Source organism: Lipotes vexillifer, unplaced genomic scaffold (genome assembly GCF_000442215.2).
Source record: "Lipotes vexillifer unplaced genomic scaffold, Lipotes_vexillifer_v1.1 scaffold102, whole genome shotgun sequence".
NCBI classification, from domain to species: Eukaryota; Metazoa; Chordata; class Mammalia; order Artiodactyla; family Lipotidae; genus Lipotes; species Lipotes vexillifer.
Window position 1 is genome coordinate 5,358,513 of NW_006786541.1, and position 21,919 is coordinate 5,380,431.

The 21,919-nt window shown below is 46.8% G+C and overlaps 1 protein-coding gene across 1 annotated transcript in view; it reads right to left on the reverse strand.

Annotated features, from left to right (window-relative positions):
• Window positions 1-21,919, reverse strand: part of CGNL1 (cingulin like 1) — a 101,839-nt gene that overhangs the window by 29,434 nt on the left and 50,486 nt on the right. The window contains exon 8 of the mRNA XM_007458913.1: window positions 376-582. Within this exon, the coding sequence (XP_007458975.1) occupies window positions 376-582 (207 nt within the window). The remainder of the gene's footprint in view (window positions 1-375; window positions 583-21,919) is intronic.

The following is a 21,919-nucleotide window of genomic DNA, read 5'->3' on the forward strand; positions in this document are numbered from 1 at the left end:
GTCACGAGTGAGAATGGGCCCAACGGTAGTGTTAAGATGGCCTTTTTGGGTGTTCGGAGGCCTCTGCTCAGTGTCAAAAGGTTGAGCACGTCTGATGTCTGGGCAAACGGGGACTCCTGTGCCTGTACCTGTGTCTCCCACCCTGACTCCGTCAGCCCCGTTCTAGGCCGCTCTAGAAGCCCATCTCCCATTAGTGCCATGCAGAGAGGAACAAAAGTGATGGGTTACAGAGAGATGATCACGCTTGCCCTGACCTTTCCTACTCCATTATGATAATAAATCCCTTTCTGTTTCTCCAGTCGCTGTGCTTTTCGTCACACAGGGAAGAAGGATCCGGCACTGCCAAGCCTGGGCTCGGGGTCCAGCGAGCCTCACCTGGTACTTCTTGAGCAGTTCCTTCGCTTTGGCCTCGTCACCTTGCAGGTCAGCAACCTGCCTCTGAAGCCGAGCGACAGTGCGCTCCAGCTCGTGGATGCTTCCCCGCAGCTTCTCGTTCTCTTCCTGCAGAGCCTTAGCGCGCACCTCAGGCCCGACCTGGGTTTGCTCTGCGGTGCTGCTCCGACTGGCCAGGACCTCGATGTTCTGTTAAAGACACGGAATAGGTGAGCATGGGAACCAGGGTCAAGGCGCAGCTCCCAACTTCGTGGATGGCTGGCATTTATTAAAACCCACTAAGTGCCGGGCACTGTGCTAAGCCAGGGATCGGCACAGGACAGCCTGTTATTAAAAATAAAGTGTTACTGGAACACCGCCACACCCATTCGGGGGCACACTTTCGTGCTACAAAAGCTGTGTCAGGATTTGTGGCCAAAGCCTAAAACACTTGCTATCTGGCTCTTTACAGAAAAGTTTTGTCGACACTTGCCTGTGTCGAGTCCTTGACATGAAATTTCAACCTTTTAACAACTCTAGGAGGTGGATACTATTCTTATCACCATTTTAAAGACAAAGAAACTGGCGCTTGGGTAGACTGAAGAACTCGTCCAAGTTCAGGTAGGAGAAAATGCATTCGGGCAGACCGAATCCAGAACCTGTTCTTATAACCACTGATGAGTTCGCTTTCCTGACCCCTCACCATGTGCAGGGCCTCTTAGTAGAAGCTCTTGATGAAGGGCAATTTCTGCTTACAGGGTTTTTTTTTTTTAATGTCTAACACAAAATGGAAATTAAAATTTGCTTAAATTATGGTACAGTTCACGGTGCAAGCTCTAGGTACTACCATCTGAAAATGAGCATGTGCTGCACACAGTCCATAACAGAAAGGAATGGGAACAATTACAGGATGATTATTGTTAATTCCAGATGTCACGTAGGCGTTTTATTTTTTGGCTCAGCATATTAAAAGTGATGGTAAGTGGTCTTGTCCAGAATTCCACCTCTCCCAGCAGACCTCTCATCTTCTATTTCTCCACTACTACAAAGATGCCAAAACCAGTAAACCCAACACTCACAAAACAGTGCTGCAGATGCCTTCTAGGAAAGGAAGGTCCAGGGAAGGCAAGTTTTGGCTTCCAAGGCTACGTCACAGCCCACTTGGGAGAGCTATCTGCCGAAATCACTTGCTTGCATAGCCTTTCAGAAAGATCTTTAAATCTTGTAATAGTACAGGAAGCTGTATTATCCTGAACTTAACCAATCTGAGAGTTTCAGAAACCAGAGCATCTTTTCACAACCCAAATGTTCCATTTAATTCTATCCATCTGGGAAAGCTCATCAGAGTCAAGCTATTGAGTCAGAACAAGGTTGACGGGCATTGCTAGGAGAACACTATGGTGCCCAACAGCTGGGATTTCTCTATTACTATTTGGACATATCATCTTCTACTGAAACCAGCAAGATGACTGAGGAGAAATAAAGTGTGGTTGAAAACCTGAGGAGGGATCTAAAGAATCCAGCAACTGGTCAGACCAGGGAAAGCAAGAGAAAAGTCCAGATTGTCCATTCCTGCCCTAACTTTCCCATTAAGAGATAAGAGACTACAAAGCTACAGTTATCAAGTGGTACTCAAATAAGGATACACACATAGTTCAATGGCATAGAACTGGGCATCTAAAAATAAACCCAATATTTACAGTCAACTAATTCTCAACAAGGAAGCCAAGATAATTCAAGGGGGAAAGGAACAGTCTTCAACAAAATGGTGCTGGGACTACTGGATATTCAAATGCAAAAGAATGAAATTAGATCCTTTCCTTGTACCACACACAAAAATTAACTCAAAATGGATCACAGACCTAAATGTAAGATCTACAACTATAAATCTCTTCTAAAAGAAAACACTGGAGCAAATATCGTGAGCTTCAGTTACGCAAGGCTTCTTAGATACAATACCAAAAGCATAAGTGACAAAAGAAAAACAGATAAATTAGACTTCATCAAAATCAACAACTTCTGTGCTACTGATACCAACGAGAAGGTGAAAAGACAACCCAAAGAATGAGAGAAAATATTTACAAATCATATATCTCATAAAGGATCCATATCTAGAATATATAAAGAATTCTTCAACTCAATAATAAAAAGATAACCCAGTTTTTTTTAATGGGCAAAGGATCTGAATAGACATCTTTCAAAGAAGATATACAAAAGTCCAACAAGCACATGAGAAGATGCTCAACATCATTAGTTATTAGGGAAATGCAAATCAAAACCATAACAAGCCACTTCACACCCACTAGGACGGCTATAATCAAAAAGACAGATAATAGTGTTGGGGAGGATGTAGAGAAATCAGAACCCTCACACACCGCTGGTGAGAATGCAAAATGGCGCAGCCACTTTGGAAAACATTTTGAAAGTTCCTCAAAAGTTTAAACAGAGTTATCATAAGACCCAGGAATTCCACTCCTAAGTATGTACCTAAGAGAAATGAATACATATGGCCACACAAAAACTTGTGCAAAAACTCCACAGCTGTATTATTCAAGGTAGCCAAAAAGTGCAAACAACCCAAATGCTCATCAACTGGTGAACGGGTAAACAAAACGTGGTCTGTCCATACAATGGACTATTATTTGGCCCTAAAAAGGAATGAAGTACTGATACATGCTACAACATGGATGAAGCTTGAAAACATTATGTCAAGTGAAAGAAGTCGTTCATAAAAGGCCACATATTGACATTTATATAAAATGTCTACAATAGGCAAATATATAGAGATGGAAAATAGATTCGTGGTTGTGTAGGGCTGAGGGGAATGAGAAGTTGGGAGATGACAGCTAAAGGGTTCAGGGTTTGGCGTTAAAATATACACACTACTATATACAAAACAGATAACCAACAAGGACCTACTGTATAGCACAGGGAACTATATCCAATCTCTCTTAACAACCTATAATGGAAAAGAATCTGAAAAAGAATATAACTGAATCACTTTGCTGTATACCTGAAACTAACACAACATTGTAAATCAACTATTTCAACAAAAATTTTTAAAAAGTCATGATGGGATACATAAAAGTTAAATAGTATGAAGAGTATGATCCTGTTTTATAAATAAACATTGAGATATATACATAATTATATACATAATTTGTAAAAAAAAAAAGAGTACAGGGTTTCTTTCTGAGGTGATGAAAATGTTCTAAAATTAATTGTAGCGATGGTTGAAGGACTCTGTGAACATACTAAAAACCACTGGTTTTGCACTTTAAATAGTTGAATTGTATGTTAAGTATCTCAATACAGCTGATTTTTTTTTTTTTTTTTTTTTTTTTGCTGTACGTGAGCCTCTCACTATTGCGGCATCTCCCGTTGCGGAGCACAGGCTCCGGACGTGCAGGCTCAGCAGCCATGGCTCACGGGCCCAGCCGCTCCGCGGCATGTGGGATCCTCCCGGACCGGGGCACGAACCCATGTCCCCTGCATCAGCAGGAGGACTCTCAACCACTGCGCCACCAGGGAAGCCCAATACAGCTGATTTTTACAAGAGGAAAAAAGGACAAAGGAAACCCAGAGGCTGAGTCAGACGGAGGGGATGGAGGAGCTGAGGTCCACCGAGGAACTGGTGAGAACAAGAGACTAAAGACATCTGCCTAAATCTTCTGGTAAAGCGAAGAACACTTCCACGTGCAGTCAGTGATCTTTCATTCACCCAGAAATCTCAGGAAGAGCAAGGATACTGAAAACCAGATCTGGTTTAAGCTGGATTTGGGCCTACCTGGCACCCTGACATGCTAGATAAAGGATGCTGTGCTGTGTTTTGATGTTTAGAACTTGGTATTTTCTCTGTTTGGAAGTTGCAGGGCACATTCTGAGTCCATCTGTCTTAGGAGGATGGACCAGGCAGGTTATCACTCAGCTGCTAGTGGCAGGGTCTGCTCCAATCCCAGCTCTCAATTTCACAGGCTGAGTGTGACTCTACGGGAGCTTGTATGTGCTGAGACACTTAGTCCTGTTTTGACTATTTGTAAAACAATAAAATGTTTTGCTCTATGTCTTCATAGTGTGGTAAACCACATTATGCTTACAAATAAATTTAACTTAAGCCTCCATTGGCAAACCTTTCCAGAGCGGCTCCCCTGTTCCCGTCACCACCACACCCCACGCCCCCAGTCTACTATGTCAGGTAAAGCCCATAGGATCACCTTGCTCTTCCTGAAACCGTACCTAATTCACTTGCAGCAGTGCTGGAACCTAAAAGAGTAAAAATCATATCCCTTTGTTCAAGGCAAGTTCTTCTCCATGACTTGCCAGCAAAGAAAACTGGTCTAGCGGGACTCCAAAATTCTTCCAACTCTGAACTTTGAACTATGCACCACCTTTTCCAAATGCTTAAGTTTGCGTCTCATGACTGTGGCAAGCGCAGGAGAACTCTAGGAGGACCAGAGCTGGTAAAGATCTACTCTGACAGGTCCCTGGGGACCAACACCGCTGCCCTCACTTAATTAATTGCTGGTACTTCATTTCTGTGATGTTTTGATCTTAAGTGCTGTACGTCACAGCAAGACTAGGGAGGATGTTCCATCATAAATAAAAACCAAAGGGCACCACACAGTTTCTAACGATTCATTTAGCCAGATCATAGCCCCTATGTAATATCTACTTGTAAAAGAGATCACATGGATGTGTCTTTTAATATCTTACCTATTATTCACTCATACAAGCAGTCAGAAATAGTTAACAAAGATCAATTCCAAATTCCACTCCAAAAGGTCGGAAACACTACCCTAGGTCATCACCACAAAGGCAAAAGTAGCAGATGTGCTACGTTCTCTTGTTTTTCAAGATTGGACCATCCCTTAAAATTGCCGAGATCATTTCTTCACCTGTGTTTACTTGGTTACACAGGAAACTGGTAACACCGGCTGGCTGTGAAGAAGGGAATTGGGGCTATGGAAAGAAGCAGAGAGAGCTATTCCGTTGCAAACCGTCTTGTGAGGATTTACATGGTGAACTATGAAATTCAAGAAGTATTAAAAATGTTTAAATAAATACACATTTTTGTTGAAAAGACTGACTACCAAGGGGCACAGGCACTTGGAAGACAACCACCTCCCCTACCCAGTTCTCACCTCCTCCGGGCTCCAGAAACCCTTCCCCAGCATATCCACGGATACCTCTGGGCCATGAAAGATAGCAGAGCGGGAGCCGGGGAGCAGCTGTACAAACAGAGCAGAGCACCAACTCTCCCACGCTGGTTTACATAGTTAAGACATTCCTTTTCACCACATATAGCTGAGAGGGTGGAAAAGGCCCAGATGGCCCGGGACTTGCACTTACATGAGTGCTTCTCCAAATTTTCCACCCAAGCAACCTTAAAGGCAGAGAAGTCCAATGCGGGGTGGTGAGAGACACCCAAGTGACCGCAAAGAACTGCTTCCAAGGCTTGGGTTTCTCCATCAAAAATGCATGTACGCTTTGCAGTCGACACTTACAACTTTCATTCCACCCCAGGTCTCTTTTTATATCCAGATGCTGTCCTTGGTGTTCCAGGAAGATGGGCCCTTTCTACCCTGTAGCTTTGGCAAGCACTCTCCACCCCACACACCCAGCGCACGCACACGTTATCTCAGCCTGGATAAAAGACATAAATCACCTCAAGAACGGAATTCTCAGTTTTAATTCTAAAAATGTGCATCTAGGAGTATTGAGGAAGGAGCAGAGGATGCTGCAGTTGGTCCACCAGATTAGATCCAGGCTGTGCCTCTCTCTGGGCCCTTTCACTGGGCCTGGCCTCACAGAGCCTTAGTTTGCTCATTTGTAAAAGAGGCACACCATTGTAAATATCTAGTTAAACGAGGCAATGACTCTCGTGGCTGATACTGCTATTAATGACCAAGCCAACGAAACCCAGGCTTATTTCTCACAAGGTCAGGACTTTGCCCGACTTACCTACTACGGTTCTAAATCCTCAAACCTGGCTTTAGACTATAAGTTGCCCATTTTTACCAGCTCAATATCAAGCCTAGATTTCTCAAAAGAGAGAAAGAAGATCTTTAACAGTCTTTCCAGGGCAACTGTACTGTCCAAATTACATGACCCCTTATTTTAAGGGCAAGTCACGTTTCTTGGTTGGCTAATTCATTAAAAATTCAGCCTCATTTCCCACTCGAGGATGGTCTGGCAAACTGATGGCAACTAAGAAAATTCTTCCAAAACAGACAAACAGCATGTTTCAACGTGCTGAATTGCTAAATTTCCACTACTTCTGAAAGAGTTGACTTTTAACCATATGTTCCAATTACTGATATAAAAGGGGGGTTGGAGGAGGAATACGTAATTGTTATCACAAAAGAAAAAGCAAAACCCCAGTCTTTGCCTGGTACCACCATTCACTGCAAATAATGACTTGCTTACAAGCTGGCACATTTTCATTCGTTAATGCCCACACTTAGAAATGTTCACACTGTCGCCTGGGGCCAGGGGAAGTTTTATCCATGACAAGCACAGAACTCCCCAACAATGCCACAAATGGCCACATCTAGGTGTTTTTCCTCACCCAAAGGTACTGACGCACTTCCCCTGAGCACAGAGCAGACACCTCGGATAGGCTCACTCCTGACGGATGAAAAGTAACCGCACAGGATGAGGCCCTCCTAGCTTGTCCTAATGCGGACCCAACACATAAGACATCAGGCTTTACTAATTAACAGGGCCTCTTTCCACAGCCAGTTTTTGTTTCTTTTCTGTCTCGCTTTTTTGCTGAGTGAGGGAAAACAGCTGAGGCGTGGAGGCCAGGAGGCCAGAGAATGGAATGCTGGCTCGTTGGTTCCATGTCACCAGCTACTCCCACCCTCCAGCGAGTGAGGCTGCAGGAGCTCAGCTGATGGGTGCCCGAAGGGTCCCCGACGCCAGGTCGTCTGCTGGGAGGTCACCACCTTTCCACAGTACGGCTGCGGATATCACTTTCTTGCCCACAGTGAGGACCGGGGTCACAAATGATGAGTCCCTTTCTCACTCTGAATGTGTGGAGAACCAGGTCTCCTGTATTACGGTTTCAGCTTACCCCTTACTTGAGCAACAGTAAACTACGGAGGAAAAGAAACAGCATCTATTTGAGTCATAAACTGCTCTTTCCCTAGTTACCCAGGAATTTCACTGGCATGAGGCCTCTGAGCCAGGACTTCTTACATTTTAATGAGCACAGGATTCACCTGGGGATCTCTTAAATGCTCATTCTGACTCAGGAAGAACAAAGGCCGGGGCTCTGTATTTCCAACAAGCTCCCAGGTGGTGCCAGCGACGCCGGTCTGTGGGTCCCACTGTGAGGACTGAGGTCCAGACTGAGAAGAGGCTGCTCCGACCTCAGGGCCCTCCCGCAGACATTCATTCACAGCTCAGGTCCCCACTCTCCAAGTCCCTTATGCTTCTTGACATGACTCCAGTGCCTGGGATGGGGTGTCAGGCAGCTTGGGTGCCACTGCAGGCTGTGCAGTCAGCTCACACTATGACCTATGCAAACCCGTGACCCCTCTGAACTCAATTCACATCCTTAAAGAAAGCGTAATAGGTATTACTTGCTCTAAATGGGTCAGAAACCACCACCACCCCAAGAGAGATACAAGAGCTTCAAAAAGCTGAGATCCCTGCAATAATGTAAAGTAATGGGTTTCTCCTTCCTGTTTTCTGACCGCCTACTTACCATTTTTTGGTGAAAGTGGGGTTGAGCCATTGAAAAACATCATTTTAAAATCCCTACTCTAAGAGCTACATCAGAGTTTCCAAAAATTCTCTCACTGTATTTCCCAACTGCCAACACCATTTTTTCCCAACATATCTGTAGTTCAGAACTGAACGGGTCATACAGTTATCTCACTGATAAGCTGTTTGTTTGTGGCAACGGAGTAGTGTGTGAGGAAGATGGGAATAGATGTGGCAAAGGGAATAGTAAAGAAGGAGAGTCCACTCATTACCAAAACCCTAAATATTTTCGAGGAAGAGTTGATTCCAAAGCCAGAATAGTGGATGTATTCAATTTCCTTTTGTCAGAAGATGTGGATTCTGGACTAGACTACTCTGCTAATAAGTTACTATGTGACGACTTCAAGCAAGTCACTTAACTTGCATCCGTCCTCAGTCTCCTCCTCTGTAACCTGGAATCAGTCTAGCTAATTTCAATGTCCCTGCCAGCTCTAAAGTCTGGGATGTCTGGGATTGAGAACGAACTTGAAGAAATTGGGCAGTATCAGGCAACCACTAAACTAAGAATTCCAGGGCTTTTACCTCTATAACATCATACTTAAATTTCATTTTCAAATGCTGTCAGCTAAACTCAGATGGTTTTTTGCCAGTGTCCCTGCCATGGTAACTAGAGCTGAGGACCACAGCTAAAGACCAACTTCCTGCCACGGAGCAAGGCTTTACTAGCTCATTCTCTCTCCACAGTCACCAACTTGCCATAACTCACCGAGTTGGAAAGTTATCAGGCTGTATGAAGATTTTGTTTACATCTTGTTTTTTCATTGCCCTGGTGGTGATTTTCCTGCTTACAAAACCACCTAAGATACTCCCTTTTAATCATATTCAACTATCCAGTTTTTCCTATAGTAACTTGGTGATTATATATAGGCTAAAAATACCACTGGTTTCTTCACAGTGTCCTTGTGAAGTAAGTCAAAACATTTCCCTTTAAATGGTTAAGAAACCAGCCAAGATTTACTCCGAGTGGCCTGTAATTCACACATAGGTTCAAGATAAAAACTGTGCTAATAAAATGCCTCACACTTGCTCACAGAATCCATTTGACAAAGGTTATCATTTAAGCCACACAACAAACCTATAGAGATACCCAACAGGGGAATAAAAATACCCTACACACAAATAGCTCAAGCCATTTTCCCCAAGATGCAACACGCTCAGTAATAGTTCAGGCCTTAACATACGGTGATTCCAGTGACACGAAACACCTACGATAGGCAGAGCCACAGAGAAAGGAAGTAGATTCGTGGTTGCCAGGGGAATGGGAAAGGGGGGAGTTTGGATGTAAGGGGCTTTGTTTGGAGGTGATGGACATGTTTTGGACTTGGACAGTGGTGGTGGTTGCCCAACCTTGAGAATATATAAACACCAGTGAATTGTACACTTTATAAAATGGTGGAAACAGTGAATTTTACATTATGTGATTATTATCTCTAAAAACAAAACAAAACAAGCGTTCAGGCCTTGGAGTTGGCCGACCTGAACTGGCCTTGCTTGTTTGCCTCTACGGCTTGGTTTTCCCCATTGTTCTAATAATGAATGGAGACGTTATGCCGAGCACGTAGCAATGTTTCAGGCACACCGTAAGATGATGACAATGGATGACAGCTACATATAAGGTGATGTAGCCCAAAGTCACAAACCAGGACTTGCACCCAGCTCTCCAACTCCTGTCTCTGATCTCTGCTACCTGCTACCAGCTTCTTCTGAGTGAGGCAGCAACTTCAGGGGAGATTTCCCACAGTCAGCCAGAGAAGGGAAAAGGAAGCTCCACACATGCCAACTGGGGGCTTCAGCTATGTCCACACACTCACCCAGATTTAAACGGGGGGCCAGGGGGGGAATACACACCCTTGTACCATGAAAACAGCATTTCAAGAGCTTCTCTGAAACAGAGCCCTGGGTTACAGACTTTTACTTATGCTTCTGCCTTTACTTATTTTTTTACTCCATTCCTTAAAAATCCTTACAAAAATTTCCCCAGTGTCCCTGAGTCTCATCTCAGTGTCCAGGAGATTAAAAAAGCCTCACATCACAGCTGTGAGACGCCATTTCCCTCACCATGAGGGCCCATAGTCTATGCTAATCTTGTGACCAGCATGTAAAAGTTTTGTTTATAGAACCCGACATCCCCCCACGGTGCAGGCTGGCAGAAAGGACACCACCCAGACAATGTCATGAGTCCAGAGCTCTGCGTCACCAGAAAAATACTGGGGGGAGGGGGCAGGAAAAAAGCAGGGGTCGGACACAGAACAAACAACTTCACAAACCGTTAAAATCAGCTTGCTGTCGGCACACACACGTCCAACAGGTTGAACAGGATTTCTGAAGACAGAAGATAAACAAGCAGGTTCTCCACAGCACTGCCTACTGGGGAGCTGTGGGGATGCCTCCAAGATAAACCAAGGCTCAACCTGGAAGCCAACAGGCCTTAACTGAGTCCACACGTCCCTGCTGTTTCCTTCTCAGAAATCTTATTTGCAAAAGCTGATCCTTCAACTTTCCCATTTTGTTGCTACCATATTTCCATAAATGCTGAAACAATCAACACTAAGTTGCAGAAATCATTCCATTTAAAAAATTTAAAGAGGAATTCTCAGACCAAGAACTCCTAATCTCATGACCATTTCCATTAGCGCCCCTTTGCACCCCCTAATGAGACCAATTTCCATACAGAAAATTGTCAACTTTTCCCTTCATCCCCCTGCCTCCATGGTTGCAGGAACAATGATAACAGGGGCTGGAGAAAGAAAATCTGGACTGACCTCATGTTTGGGATGGAAGAGGCTGGACCAATACTCTCACCAAGCTTTTAAGGCTGGTTCCCACCATCTCCAGGGTTAAGACATACAACAAGGGTGACCTTTATTTATTTCCTCCTTCAAAGATGTAGGCGGTTCCCTGGGACAAGAGTTGAGCAGACTGGTCTCTTGCAAAAGCCCATGAACGGTCTCCAGCCCCGTCCTTGCAGGCCAGTCTGCTGGGGTCAGCAGCTAGCTCTAACTGCCAGGCAAAGGGAACAGAGCCAGAAATAGTAATGTCCTAATCCAGGGATGGTCACCCGCGCACTCTGAGGTCATGTCCAAGTCACAACTTCTCAGAATCACAGTTTGGTTTTTTAAAAACAGGGGTGGTAGGGCTTCCCTGGTGGCGCAGTGGTTGAGAGTCCGCCTACCGATGCAGGGGACACGGGTTCGTGCCCCGGTCCGGGAAGATCCCACATGCCGCGGTGCGGCTGGGCCCGTGAGCCGTGGCCGCTGAGCCTGCGCATCCGGAGCCTGTGCTCCGCAACGGGAGAGGCCACAACAGTGAGAGGCCCGTGTACGGCAAAAAAAAACAAAAACAAAAACAAAAACAACAGGGGTGGTGTTACGTCCATTCACTGCATGGGTCAAGAAAAATGAAGGATGATACTGCCAAGTGTCAAAACACTAGTCACTGTATAAACAGCAAACGGTGTCCAAGAAGGAATTAGTAGGTACCACCCAGAAGTTATAGAACATACATTGCAGATTTCCTTCTAGACAGAGGCCCTGAAGGAGGCATGGTGACTCTTTGGCCTCCGTCCCCTTGGACTGTTTCCCAACCACGGCTGCTGTCAGGACGCTCATTCAGTCTCTCCGTTTCTGAATAAAGGGAGAAACGAATGTCACCTATCCTTTCAGAAGAGCTGGGAGAGACAGAAGGGAAGGATGGAATCACCGAGTCTGATCAAAGACCTACCCCAGGACTGCTCGAGGGCCAAGTCCCCTTGTTTTTTTTTTTCAAAGGCCATTTTGGGCACCTATCATTGAGGCCCCAAATCACCATGGTGGTCACTGGTACCTCTCCCCTCCAGGCACATGTACGATTATGCTTGCCTGTCTCCCTGAAGTCAGGTGTGGCCATATGACTAGCTTTGGCCAATGAAATGTGAGTGCAAGTAACATGTGTCATATCCAGGTACAAGCTCTGAGAGCCACTTAGTGTCACCATCCGCTGCTCCCACTGCTTCATCCCAAAGAGCCAGTGGGGCTATAACAAGGAAAGAGCATGGCTTCCAGAGTCAGGCAGTCTTGGGTTCAAATCTAGACTCAGCCACCTACTAGCCACATGACTCCAAGCCGGTCAATTACCCTTTACTGAGCTTCAATCCCCTCAACTTTGAAATAGCAATTATATCACCCCGCAGAGACATGGGTGGGGGTTCTGGCTGGGGGAGTTAAAGGTAGTGAATGTAAAGTGTGCAGCGCGTGGCCAGGCAGATGGTGTGCGCTAAAGAAACAGCGGTGACTGTAGTGACCTTCGCTATTATCTTCACCCTGCTTTGGTCGCTTGCCAGCTGTGGAACTAGAGCCTCTGCTTCCCACTCTGCAAATGGGGAGGTAATGCTGTGCCCACTCTCAGGGTGGCTGCAAGGGCTCTTGTGAGAGCGTCTGTGGGAGCCGCCAGCACGATGCTGCTCAGGAAGTGAGATACCACCATCCCCCCTACTCTAAGCCCTTTATCCTGCCTGTCCTGATCAAGTCCTGAAGCATCAAGGGCCAGTGAAGCTGCACCCCACGCACACGGAGGGCCCAGTCCTGAGGGACTGCCCCTCCACCCTGGGTTCCAGGTTGTCCTCCACGCCCCATTTGACCAGAAGCCTACTCTCCCATCCCCAGCCAAGTCACTGGCTGCCATTTACTGGACCACAACCACTGCTCTGCATAGGGACTCTGACTCTGGGGACTCAGCACACCAACGTGACCCCCGAGGTACGCACACCAGCCTGGGTGATCCATCAGTTTGCGAGGCCCCCCTGGATATTATTTGCAGAGATCTGGCCCATCCCTGGGACCAGGTCTGCAGGAGGGAGGGGAGGTCCTTGCCAGGGCTCCTACTGACCTACTATGGAGGATCCAGAGAGCCGGGAGGCTCCTCCCAGGCCCAGCTTTGACAGCGCATTCCAGCGAGGCGCTGAGGAGTAATCCACCTCACATCTAGGGAAATCTGCCATTTGCCCCAGGCCCTGGCCAAACACTCAAAACATCCTGAACTGTGTGTCCTTAGGCGGTAGCTTAATGAAATACTATTACTGGCACTGGGACACCCCAACTGACAGTGGCCCCCACTGAAGGCACGATGGAGGTAGGATGGGCAAGTGACCCAGGTCCAGGGCAGCCCCTCACTAACTGTTCGGCCTGAGGCAAGTCACAACCTCTCGGAGCCATCCAATGTCAGGGGAGAAGGAAATAAAATTAACTTGTTAATTGTATTTAAGCACTCAGCATCACTTGTCTGCACTCAATAAATACACAAGTTGAACGAGGCACAGAGCCATTCGTGAAGAGTCTGAATCCCCACAAGAGCGTTAAACCTGTTCACAGCCGAAACATGAGTAGTAATCACGGCCTAAAGAAAGGGTCACGAGCCCAATGGTCCATCTCTGTAATCAAGAATATGGCGCCCACACAGCAGATAAAGGTTATTTTCTCTCTCTGGCCTACCAACGTTTCTATTTCGCCAGATAAGTTCAAACAGACCTGGATATTCATTCACTCATTCATATCTCATAAAGTGGTAGAATGTCAGTGCTGTTTGGTACACCAAGTTTCTCTGGTTCAAACCCCCATCTGAATTTCCAATATCCCCACCCCCTCATCTCTCTCCACCCTCACCGTATCTTTGATAGATAAGCAGACATCCAGCCTCCGCTTCCTGGGGCTGGAAACCCACTACCTCTCAAAACAAGCCTTTCCATTTTCTCCCAGCTCTCAGCCATGGAAACGACTCCTTCAGGCTGAGCTGATAACTGCATTCCTACACTGTCACTGGGACCAACCAAGAAGGGCATAGTCCTTGCTGCAAATGACAGCCTCTCAAGCACCTGACGCCCTCACACCTCCTTCACACCATCTTACCTTGTCTTTTGTTCTTTAGGCTAAACTTTCAAAGGTTCTTCTTCACCCATGGGGGCGCAGTATCAAGTACTCTTTCAAAACGATACTCCCTGAAGGGTCTCGCCCGCTGTCCTCTTGATTACCAAGTACCCCAGTCTCCCAAGACAAAGTCTCCCAGCAAATAAAACAGATCCCTCACAGATGAATTGAGACCAAAGAGGAAACCTGGTTCCTGAACTCAAGTCCACAAGCGAAAGAAAACTTTGGCCACCTCGCGATCAACATCCATCAGACCCTTCCCAGGACCCGCCCTGTGAGTGATACTGTAGGGACCAATGATGACAGGAAGGATGTCACTGCTGGGGTCCTCCTGTTCCCATCCTTTCTTCAGATGCCAGCCCCTTTCCACTTCTGCCCACCAGGGCACCCCCAACATCCCTCTGGCTCTCACGCAGTTGGAGCTCACCCTGTTGCCTCAACCCCGTTCTCTCTGCTGGTGAGTTGTACCTTAACTCTTCTGGGGAAAAAAAGATCATGCCTTTTCCCTCCCACACTTCTCTCTCATGATAGCCCATCCCATTCCAGGGCTACGCCTGGGGAACTAGACCCAATTCCCCGCTGGCACCAGGTGAGCTGCAGTTGCATCCCACAGGACAAGGCTCTGGGCCAGGCAGCCATAATAACATCCACTGAGTGCTCACTCTATGCCTGGCACCGTGCCCACCCTATGGGCATCTCACTTAGTTCTTAAGTTACCCCCACCCCATCCCTCCCAAGAGAGATTCTGTTCAACCCTTTGTTTATAAGTGAGGAAAAGGAGACACGAAGCAGTTAAGTAACTTGCTTCGGTCTCAGGGCCAGTAAGCAGCAGAGCCAGGTACAATCCCAGGCATCCTGACCTGAGAGCCCAGCAGACTGACCACCAGCCAGTCAGCTCTTCACAGGCAGGGCCTGCACCTCACTCTATGCCCCAGCCCAGCCAGTGCCTGGCACACAGTACACTCACAACTCAAGTTTAGTGAATTCATTGGCTCTATATGTTTTTAAGTGTCTAAGTATATTTGAACATATCCAATGACGGTCACCAAATGCACACACTTTCCATGGCACATTTATTTGGTATTTTTTATCATCAGCATACACGATTTCCACTTTGTCATGAGCTAGATCAACTTTTGTTATCTGGCCTGAGAACCTAACCTCAATTTATAACAATGTCTCCATGAGAAAGCTCTTTCAACTTCCAAACACCCTACCTAAAAATAAACTTTTAGCACCCTCCTTTCCTAAATTGAGTCCGCAGCTAGCAGATTCCCTCATTAGGGTGCTGTTTACCTTTGCATTATTAAGAGGTCTGTCCTGCCTGAAGTCTGCCTCACTTTGTTGCATCTCTGCCTCAGAAAAGATGCCTGAATCTCGAAGGAATGTGTAAATTGGACACTCCTCACATTTTTTTTTTTTTTTTTTTTAACAAAGGCCCCATTTTCAATCCAAATTTTTCACAAAATTCTACTTCTCTGAAGGCAAAAGGTCTTACTTAACCTGATAAATAGTTGTCCTAATTAATGAATTTTCAGTTCCCTGAGACAGCTGGAATTATTAGCTTACGAGAAGCCTGACACAGGTTCTAGCCACTCATTTTCCAGATGAACAAACCAGGGCCTGGAGAGGTTAAACGACTTGTTCAGAGTCACACAGTGGAATCTGAGCTGTGGCGAGAACTTGACAGACTTAAATTTAACCACCTCATTAGACATTATCTATTAACCTAAGAAGTAATACCTCTCCTGCTCCCTGACGACAACGCAGTTCTGAACACACACATTCTCTTCCAGCTCCGCCTGGGAACCCAAGGGCTCCAAGGGAAACCTTGTGCTTATTAGGCCTCAGAAAAACACAGAAGAGACTCTCTTTTGGCCTTCTACTGCTGACAGTGGCCACCCGCCAAGGGGACAGGATGTGAAAAAAAACATCTTACATTTCCATCTCAACCTGAAAGATGGATTTCCCCATTCCTACTCCACCACCCAAGTCCAGAGGCTCAACTACTACTCAGTTCCAGAAAACGAGGATACCCAGTTCTGATGCACACCTCACCACTAGACTCATTCACTGCATGTCCTCCAGAACGATCTTGCCAAGATGACACTTCCATCACGACCCATCTCAGCTCAGAGTCCAAAATGACGTCCAACACATAGCAAACTGAATTCAAACTCCTAGCCCGGCCTCCAAAACCTTTCTAAATTGACTTCACTCTAGTATTCAAGCTGATTTTGCCCAAGTCTTCACACTTTGCGGCCAACAGCTTTCTTTTTTTTTTGCGGTACGCAGGCCTCTCACCGTTGTGGCCTCTCCCGCTGCGGAGCACAGGCTCCGGACGCGCAGGCTCAGGGGCCATGGCTCACGGGCCCAGCCGCTCCGTGGCACGTGGGATCTTCCCGGACTGGGGCACAAACCCATGTCCCCTGCATCAGCAGGCGGACTCTCAACCTCTGCGCCACCAGGGAAGCCCCAGCTTTCGTTTTATACTGTCTGTCATGTTCATTTCCAATTACAGGCCTTTGTATAGTATCCAGAACGCTCTGTGGAAAGTACCCTCCAAAAAAGAATTATATAACATAGCATTTCCCAGAAAGCATTCTAGAAAACAAAAGTATTGTGGAAGATCTTTTGAAAAAAATCACGTTGTGTTCATATAATTCTAAGCAATTCTTACGGCTGAGTCTTTTCTTAGAGAATCATAATCCACATTTGGCCCACATATTAAAGGCTCTGAGAAGTCCTATAATAGGAAAAGCCATTTAACTTTATCCCAAGAGTTCCCAATTTATCTCAGATCTACCCTCCATTCTCCATCTCCACTGTCACCACGCCAGTCCAAGCTGCCATCATTTCTTCCTGGACAACAGCAAAAGCCTCCTCGCTGGTCTCCCCACAGCCCCTCTTCTGCCCTCTCCAAACCATTCCCCACACAATGGGGCGGGAGAGAGTATTGTGAATCCCAAATAGGGTCATGTCATCCCTTGCTTAAATACTTCTATGGCTTTCCTGTGCTCTTGAGGATAAAGGCAAAAACGAACAACAAACCTTCTGACCTCGGTCCACAGGGCTTACATGGTCTACCTACCTTCCCAACCCCATCACATACCGCACTTCTCCTCACTCAACCCATCCTTCCACTGGCCTTTTCTTTCCACGTTTCCTCCTATATCATGTTCCCTCCTACCCCAGGGCCTTTGCACATCTGCCTGAAAGACTCTGCCTCTCCACATCATTAGCTCTTGCTCATCCCAATTACCACCTCCTCAAGAAAATGGTCCCTGACCTTGCAGACTAGGTTAAATCCCAGCCCCTCTCTTCCACGAGCCTTGGTACACTTTGTATTTACTTATGTGACTTTTTCTCTTATATTCTCTTCCACTAGACTGTAAGCTTTCGGAAGGCAAGGAGCATGTGTCCATTTTTGCTCACTAGGTTTAACACAGTGTCTGGCCTAAAGTAAATACACACACGCGCACACACACACACACACACTTTTGAAACAATCAACCTAAAGTAATGAGCAACCTATGTGAAAAAAGAAAGTATAATACAATATATTCCACAATGGAGATATACCTTTATAGAGGTATATCTAGAGGTCTGCTTTACCTCTAAACCATCCCAATCTGCGATCCTCAAGGGAAGAGAGAATAGCTAGCACGACAGGTAGTGCACCGGGGGCACAGAAGTGTCCACTGGTGGGAGAAGTGAGCGCCTCCCTGTATATCAGCTCTGCTGCCTTCCGGGAGGGGATCCTCAGGGCTCAGCTCACCGTGGCCTTGAGATTAAAGCCAGTACTTCCAGATCCTGTGGGGCCTGCCCCTCCTGTGCCTAGCCTAAACCCTAACCCTCCGTTCCTGCAGAACTGCCCCATTTCTGGAAACCGCAGGCCTCTCATTAACCCCAATCTGTGGTCAGCCACTGTCCCCAACAACACTCCTAGGGATGCCAAATAAGTAGCCCTGATGAAGACGGTCAGGTCGCTCAGGACCCTTTTCTGGGGCTTTGACTTTGCTGGACCAAAGGTGAAGCGGTGTGTGTGTGTGTGTGTGTGTGTGTCTGTGTGTGTGTGTGTGTCTGTGTGTGTGTGTGTGTCTGTGTGTGTGTGTCTGGACCAACGGTGCAGCGGTGTGTGTGTGTGTGTGTGGGTGTGTGTGTGTGTCTGGACCAAAGGTGAAGCGGTGTGTGTGTGTGTGTGTGTGTGGGGACGGGGGGGGGGGGTGTGTGTGTGTGTGTGTGTGTGTGTCTGGACCAACGGTGCAGCGGTGTGTGTGTGTGTGTGTGGGTGTGTGTGTGTGTCTGGACCAAAGGTGAAGCGGTGTGTGTGTGTGTGTGTGTGTGTGTGGCCCAACGGTGGGGCGGTGTGTGTGTGTGTGTGTGTGTGTGTGTGTGTGTGTCTATTCCACTCCGCGTCTGCAACAGGGAGACACACGCCGGACACTTCTCAGAGAGTCTGTTTTAACCAAGAGGAATCCTGTCCGGAGCCACCACATCTCTCCACTTCCCACCCCCGCAATCTAACCAGGCCTGTTCTTTGTTCCACAAAACGAACAGCTAGCTCCGCCCACCTGCCCTGCCGGGGGCAGACCAGGCTCGCGCACACAGGAGCAAACAGAGGCCTCTTGCCCAAGACTTCCTTTCCTGTCGGCCTGACCAGTCACCGGTGCCCTTTGTTTGAAGTCACCAGATGTGCTAGGCACCCACGGGGACCTGCGGCCGCCGGGAATCTCACTCCCTAACCTTCTGTTTCCACTGCCACCCTCGTCAACACTCAACCCGACAGGACGGGTTGCGAGCGCTAATCTGAGCCCCGTTCCGACTGCTGCCACGCTGCTCGCTGAGAGAAGGTGCATCCCGTCCCCCCAGAGCGGTCCTCCGGCCTGGTTCCTCACTCTTCTCTCCTCCCTGGGCCGAGACTGTGCTGCCAGCCATCCCGTCTCACCCTCACCGGGGCTCCAAAGCTCTGTCATCGCCCCCATTTTACTGACAGGGAAACCGGGGCTCAGACTCCTTAAGTGCCACGCCCCCAATCGCAGGCCCGCCTTCAAACAGGGTCTATCCAGCTCCGGAGCACGGGCCGCCAACCTCTTTCTTGCGGGTCTCAATAATTCCTTCACAAAAGAGACCTGCTAAGGAGTGGAAGGCTGTACTCAACCCAAGTATCAGGTTGAGCACAACTCTCAGTCTGGCCAGTAGACAACTCTCTTGATAATTAGAACAGTTCTGCTGGAAACAGTCACAGTTTGGTTTTAAGAGCCCACAAAGAAGGAAACACGGTGGTATGGGCTTGTTTTTATTTAATGTATTTGTTGCCTTCGTGAGCACATCCAGCTGCACTTCAGAACAACCCTGTGAATATTTTCCGTGAAAACACACACTTTCCTCCTCTTGTCTTTCACTCATTTATCTTATCTCCACTCCCCAGAGTTCATGAGGCTTCATCCACAGTCAGTCCTGGTTATCAGTTTTGTTTTTACAAGCAACATTTATCTGGATTGCTAAGACATTCTTGGCTTTCTAGAAATATGCTTTCATTTTTCTTGTCAACTAGTCACTTCATGTGCTTCCAAAGTTATGCCTCCATATGAACATAGCTGCCTTCATATCCTCACCCTTCCCATGGCATTAACCAAAGTTAAAATGAACTGGGACACTAATGCTTTATTAAAGTCAATCTACACCAGGAAAAATAATGCTAGTCATCAGCCAAATCACGTTAAACACTTCCCAAAAGTTAAGCGAATGTGGATTCACTTAACTCTCTTATTTGGTATTTATAAGCAGTTCCTCAAAATTGTTTATCAATGGGCTCCCCTGGTGGCGCAGTGGTTGGGAGTCCACCTGCCGATGCAGGGGACGTGGGTTCGTGCCCCGGTCTGGGAGGATCCCACGTGCCGCGGAGCGGCTGAGCCCGTGAGCCGTGGCCGCTGGGCCTGTGCGTCCGGAGCCTGTGCTCCACAGTGGGAGAGGCCACAACAGTGAGAGGCCCGCGTACAGCAAAAAAAAAAAAAAAAAAAAAAAAATTGGTTTATCAATAATTTAATATACAGAACCCCCAAACAGGAGGGTGGCTACACCTCTGTATTTTCTTAGACAAGCTGATAGTCTCTAGGGCTGACGCTTACCATCATCCTTTCCTTCTCTCCCTGGTGGTGTTCCTAGGTCAAAAGGACAAAGTAAGGCTGTCTTTCAGAGTCATCACAGGTAATAAAACCAGAAATTCACGTTTTATGATGTTTGATTTTAAAGAAAACACCAGGTAATAGGCATGAGGAATTCTTGATATAGAAGGGAGGCCTTCTATCAAGACAGGTCAAAGCATCCTCAAGGTCTGAGAACTGGTAGAAGTCTCGGAGTCACTGCATCTCACAGTCCACAAGGAAGCTGGTAATGAGGCCAACACAAAGAAGGCTTGGTGGTTAATGAGCTGACGGAGAAAGCAAGAATATTGATGACATAGTGTAAACCAGTTGCTGATAGCTTGTTTCAGGGTCACACAGGCAAGCTATTTCAGTGACCTCTAAGGAAAAACTTCCTGTAGAAACTATAGGAAAAGTCCAGAGTTTAATGGCCCCCAGGGTATCACCAAGCCATATGAACAGATCCTCTAGACTACAAAGCCCCTGGAAAAATATAAAGAAAAATAAAAGAAGACCTTGCCTTCGAGGAGTTTCGCAGTGATGACAACCCTCTTCACAACTCCTGTCAGACAAGGAATGGGCGATAAACCCCTAAGAAAAGAGCAAAGAGAAAGCTACTGCCTCCAGAGAAGAGGAGCTACCTTCTGGCTCTACAGTCAGTATTATACAAGGAGCACATGGAGATATTTAGAGGGATGGCAAACTTGCCAGTGCCTGAGCTCATGCCCAGACACTCAAGTTTCCAGGGAACACCCTTGGCTGAAATCTGCTGGGTGGGACACCAGCTGAATACTGTGCACTCTCACAAGTGGATGAGGCTCACGAATGAACAGAGAAAGACACAATCCAGTTGTTCTGGGATGGAAAATGTAACACGCACCAGTTTGCAATTAGTCTAAGATGAAGAATCAGGCCCATTCCCCCACAAACAGAAAGAACAGAAAGTTCATGGGATTGGGTCCTTTCCCAAAATAAAATCCATCCTTCCTAATGCTTTTTAATTTTCTATTTCTATTTTTAATGGGCTAATCGTATATGAGCCGTTTATTAGAAGCTGTTCACAAGGGAAGGGTGTTAAGTGCCAGATCCAGGTGCAGAGGGAAAAAAAGAACCAAGAGACAGGCCGGTGGCAGAGGTGGGCTCTTTCACGCCCTGGATTTCAACAGAGCTACGGCAGAGAGCTAGAGATGAGGAGAGAAGCAAGAGAAATCTCTGTATTTCCATCATCAATAAAGCTTTCTGGCCTCCAATTTGGAACACAGGTCCTTCCCAACCCCTTCTATTCACTCGCACACTATCCAGTTACAAAAACACACAGAACGGCTACGCCTGTGAAACGAGTCACTAGATGAGCCTACAAATGTAACATTTTGAAATGGCAAGAGCACAGGCATATACAAATGGTGGTCTTTGGCCCCTACATTTTCTTGGCTTGCAAGACCGATTTTCTATGTGATTTCCAGGTTGATATCCCCAATCAGTGTTCAGGCATATCTCTCTGGGTGATTACTGTTGGTCTTTCTGAGTACTGTGGGGTACAACAGTGGCGTATGACTTCATCCACCACCCTCACACGATCAAGAGGGAAGCCTGGGTTTGTTGGAATCAAGATCATGTCTCATTTACCTTCTTAGCTATAGTACCTTGACCAGTGTCATATATACAGTTGGAGCTCAATAAATACTTGCTATTTGCTGAAAAACCCTGAGTAGGGAAAGTTAAAGTGGCTATTAT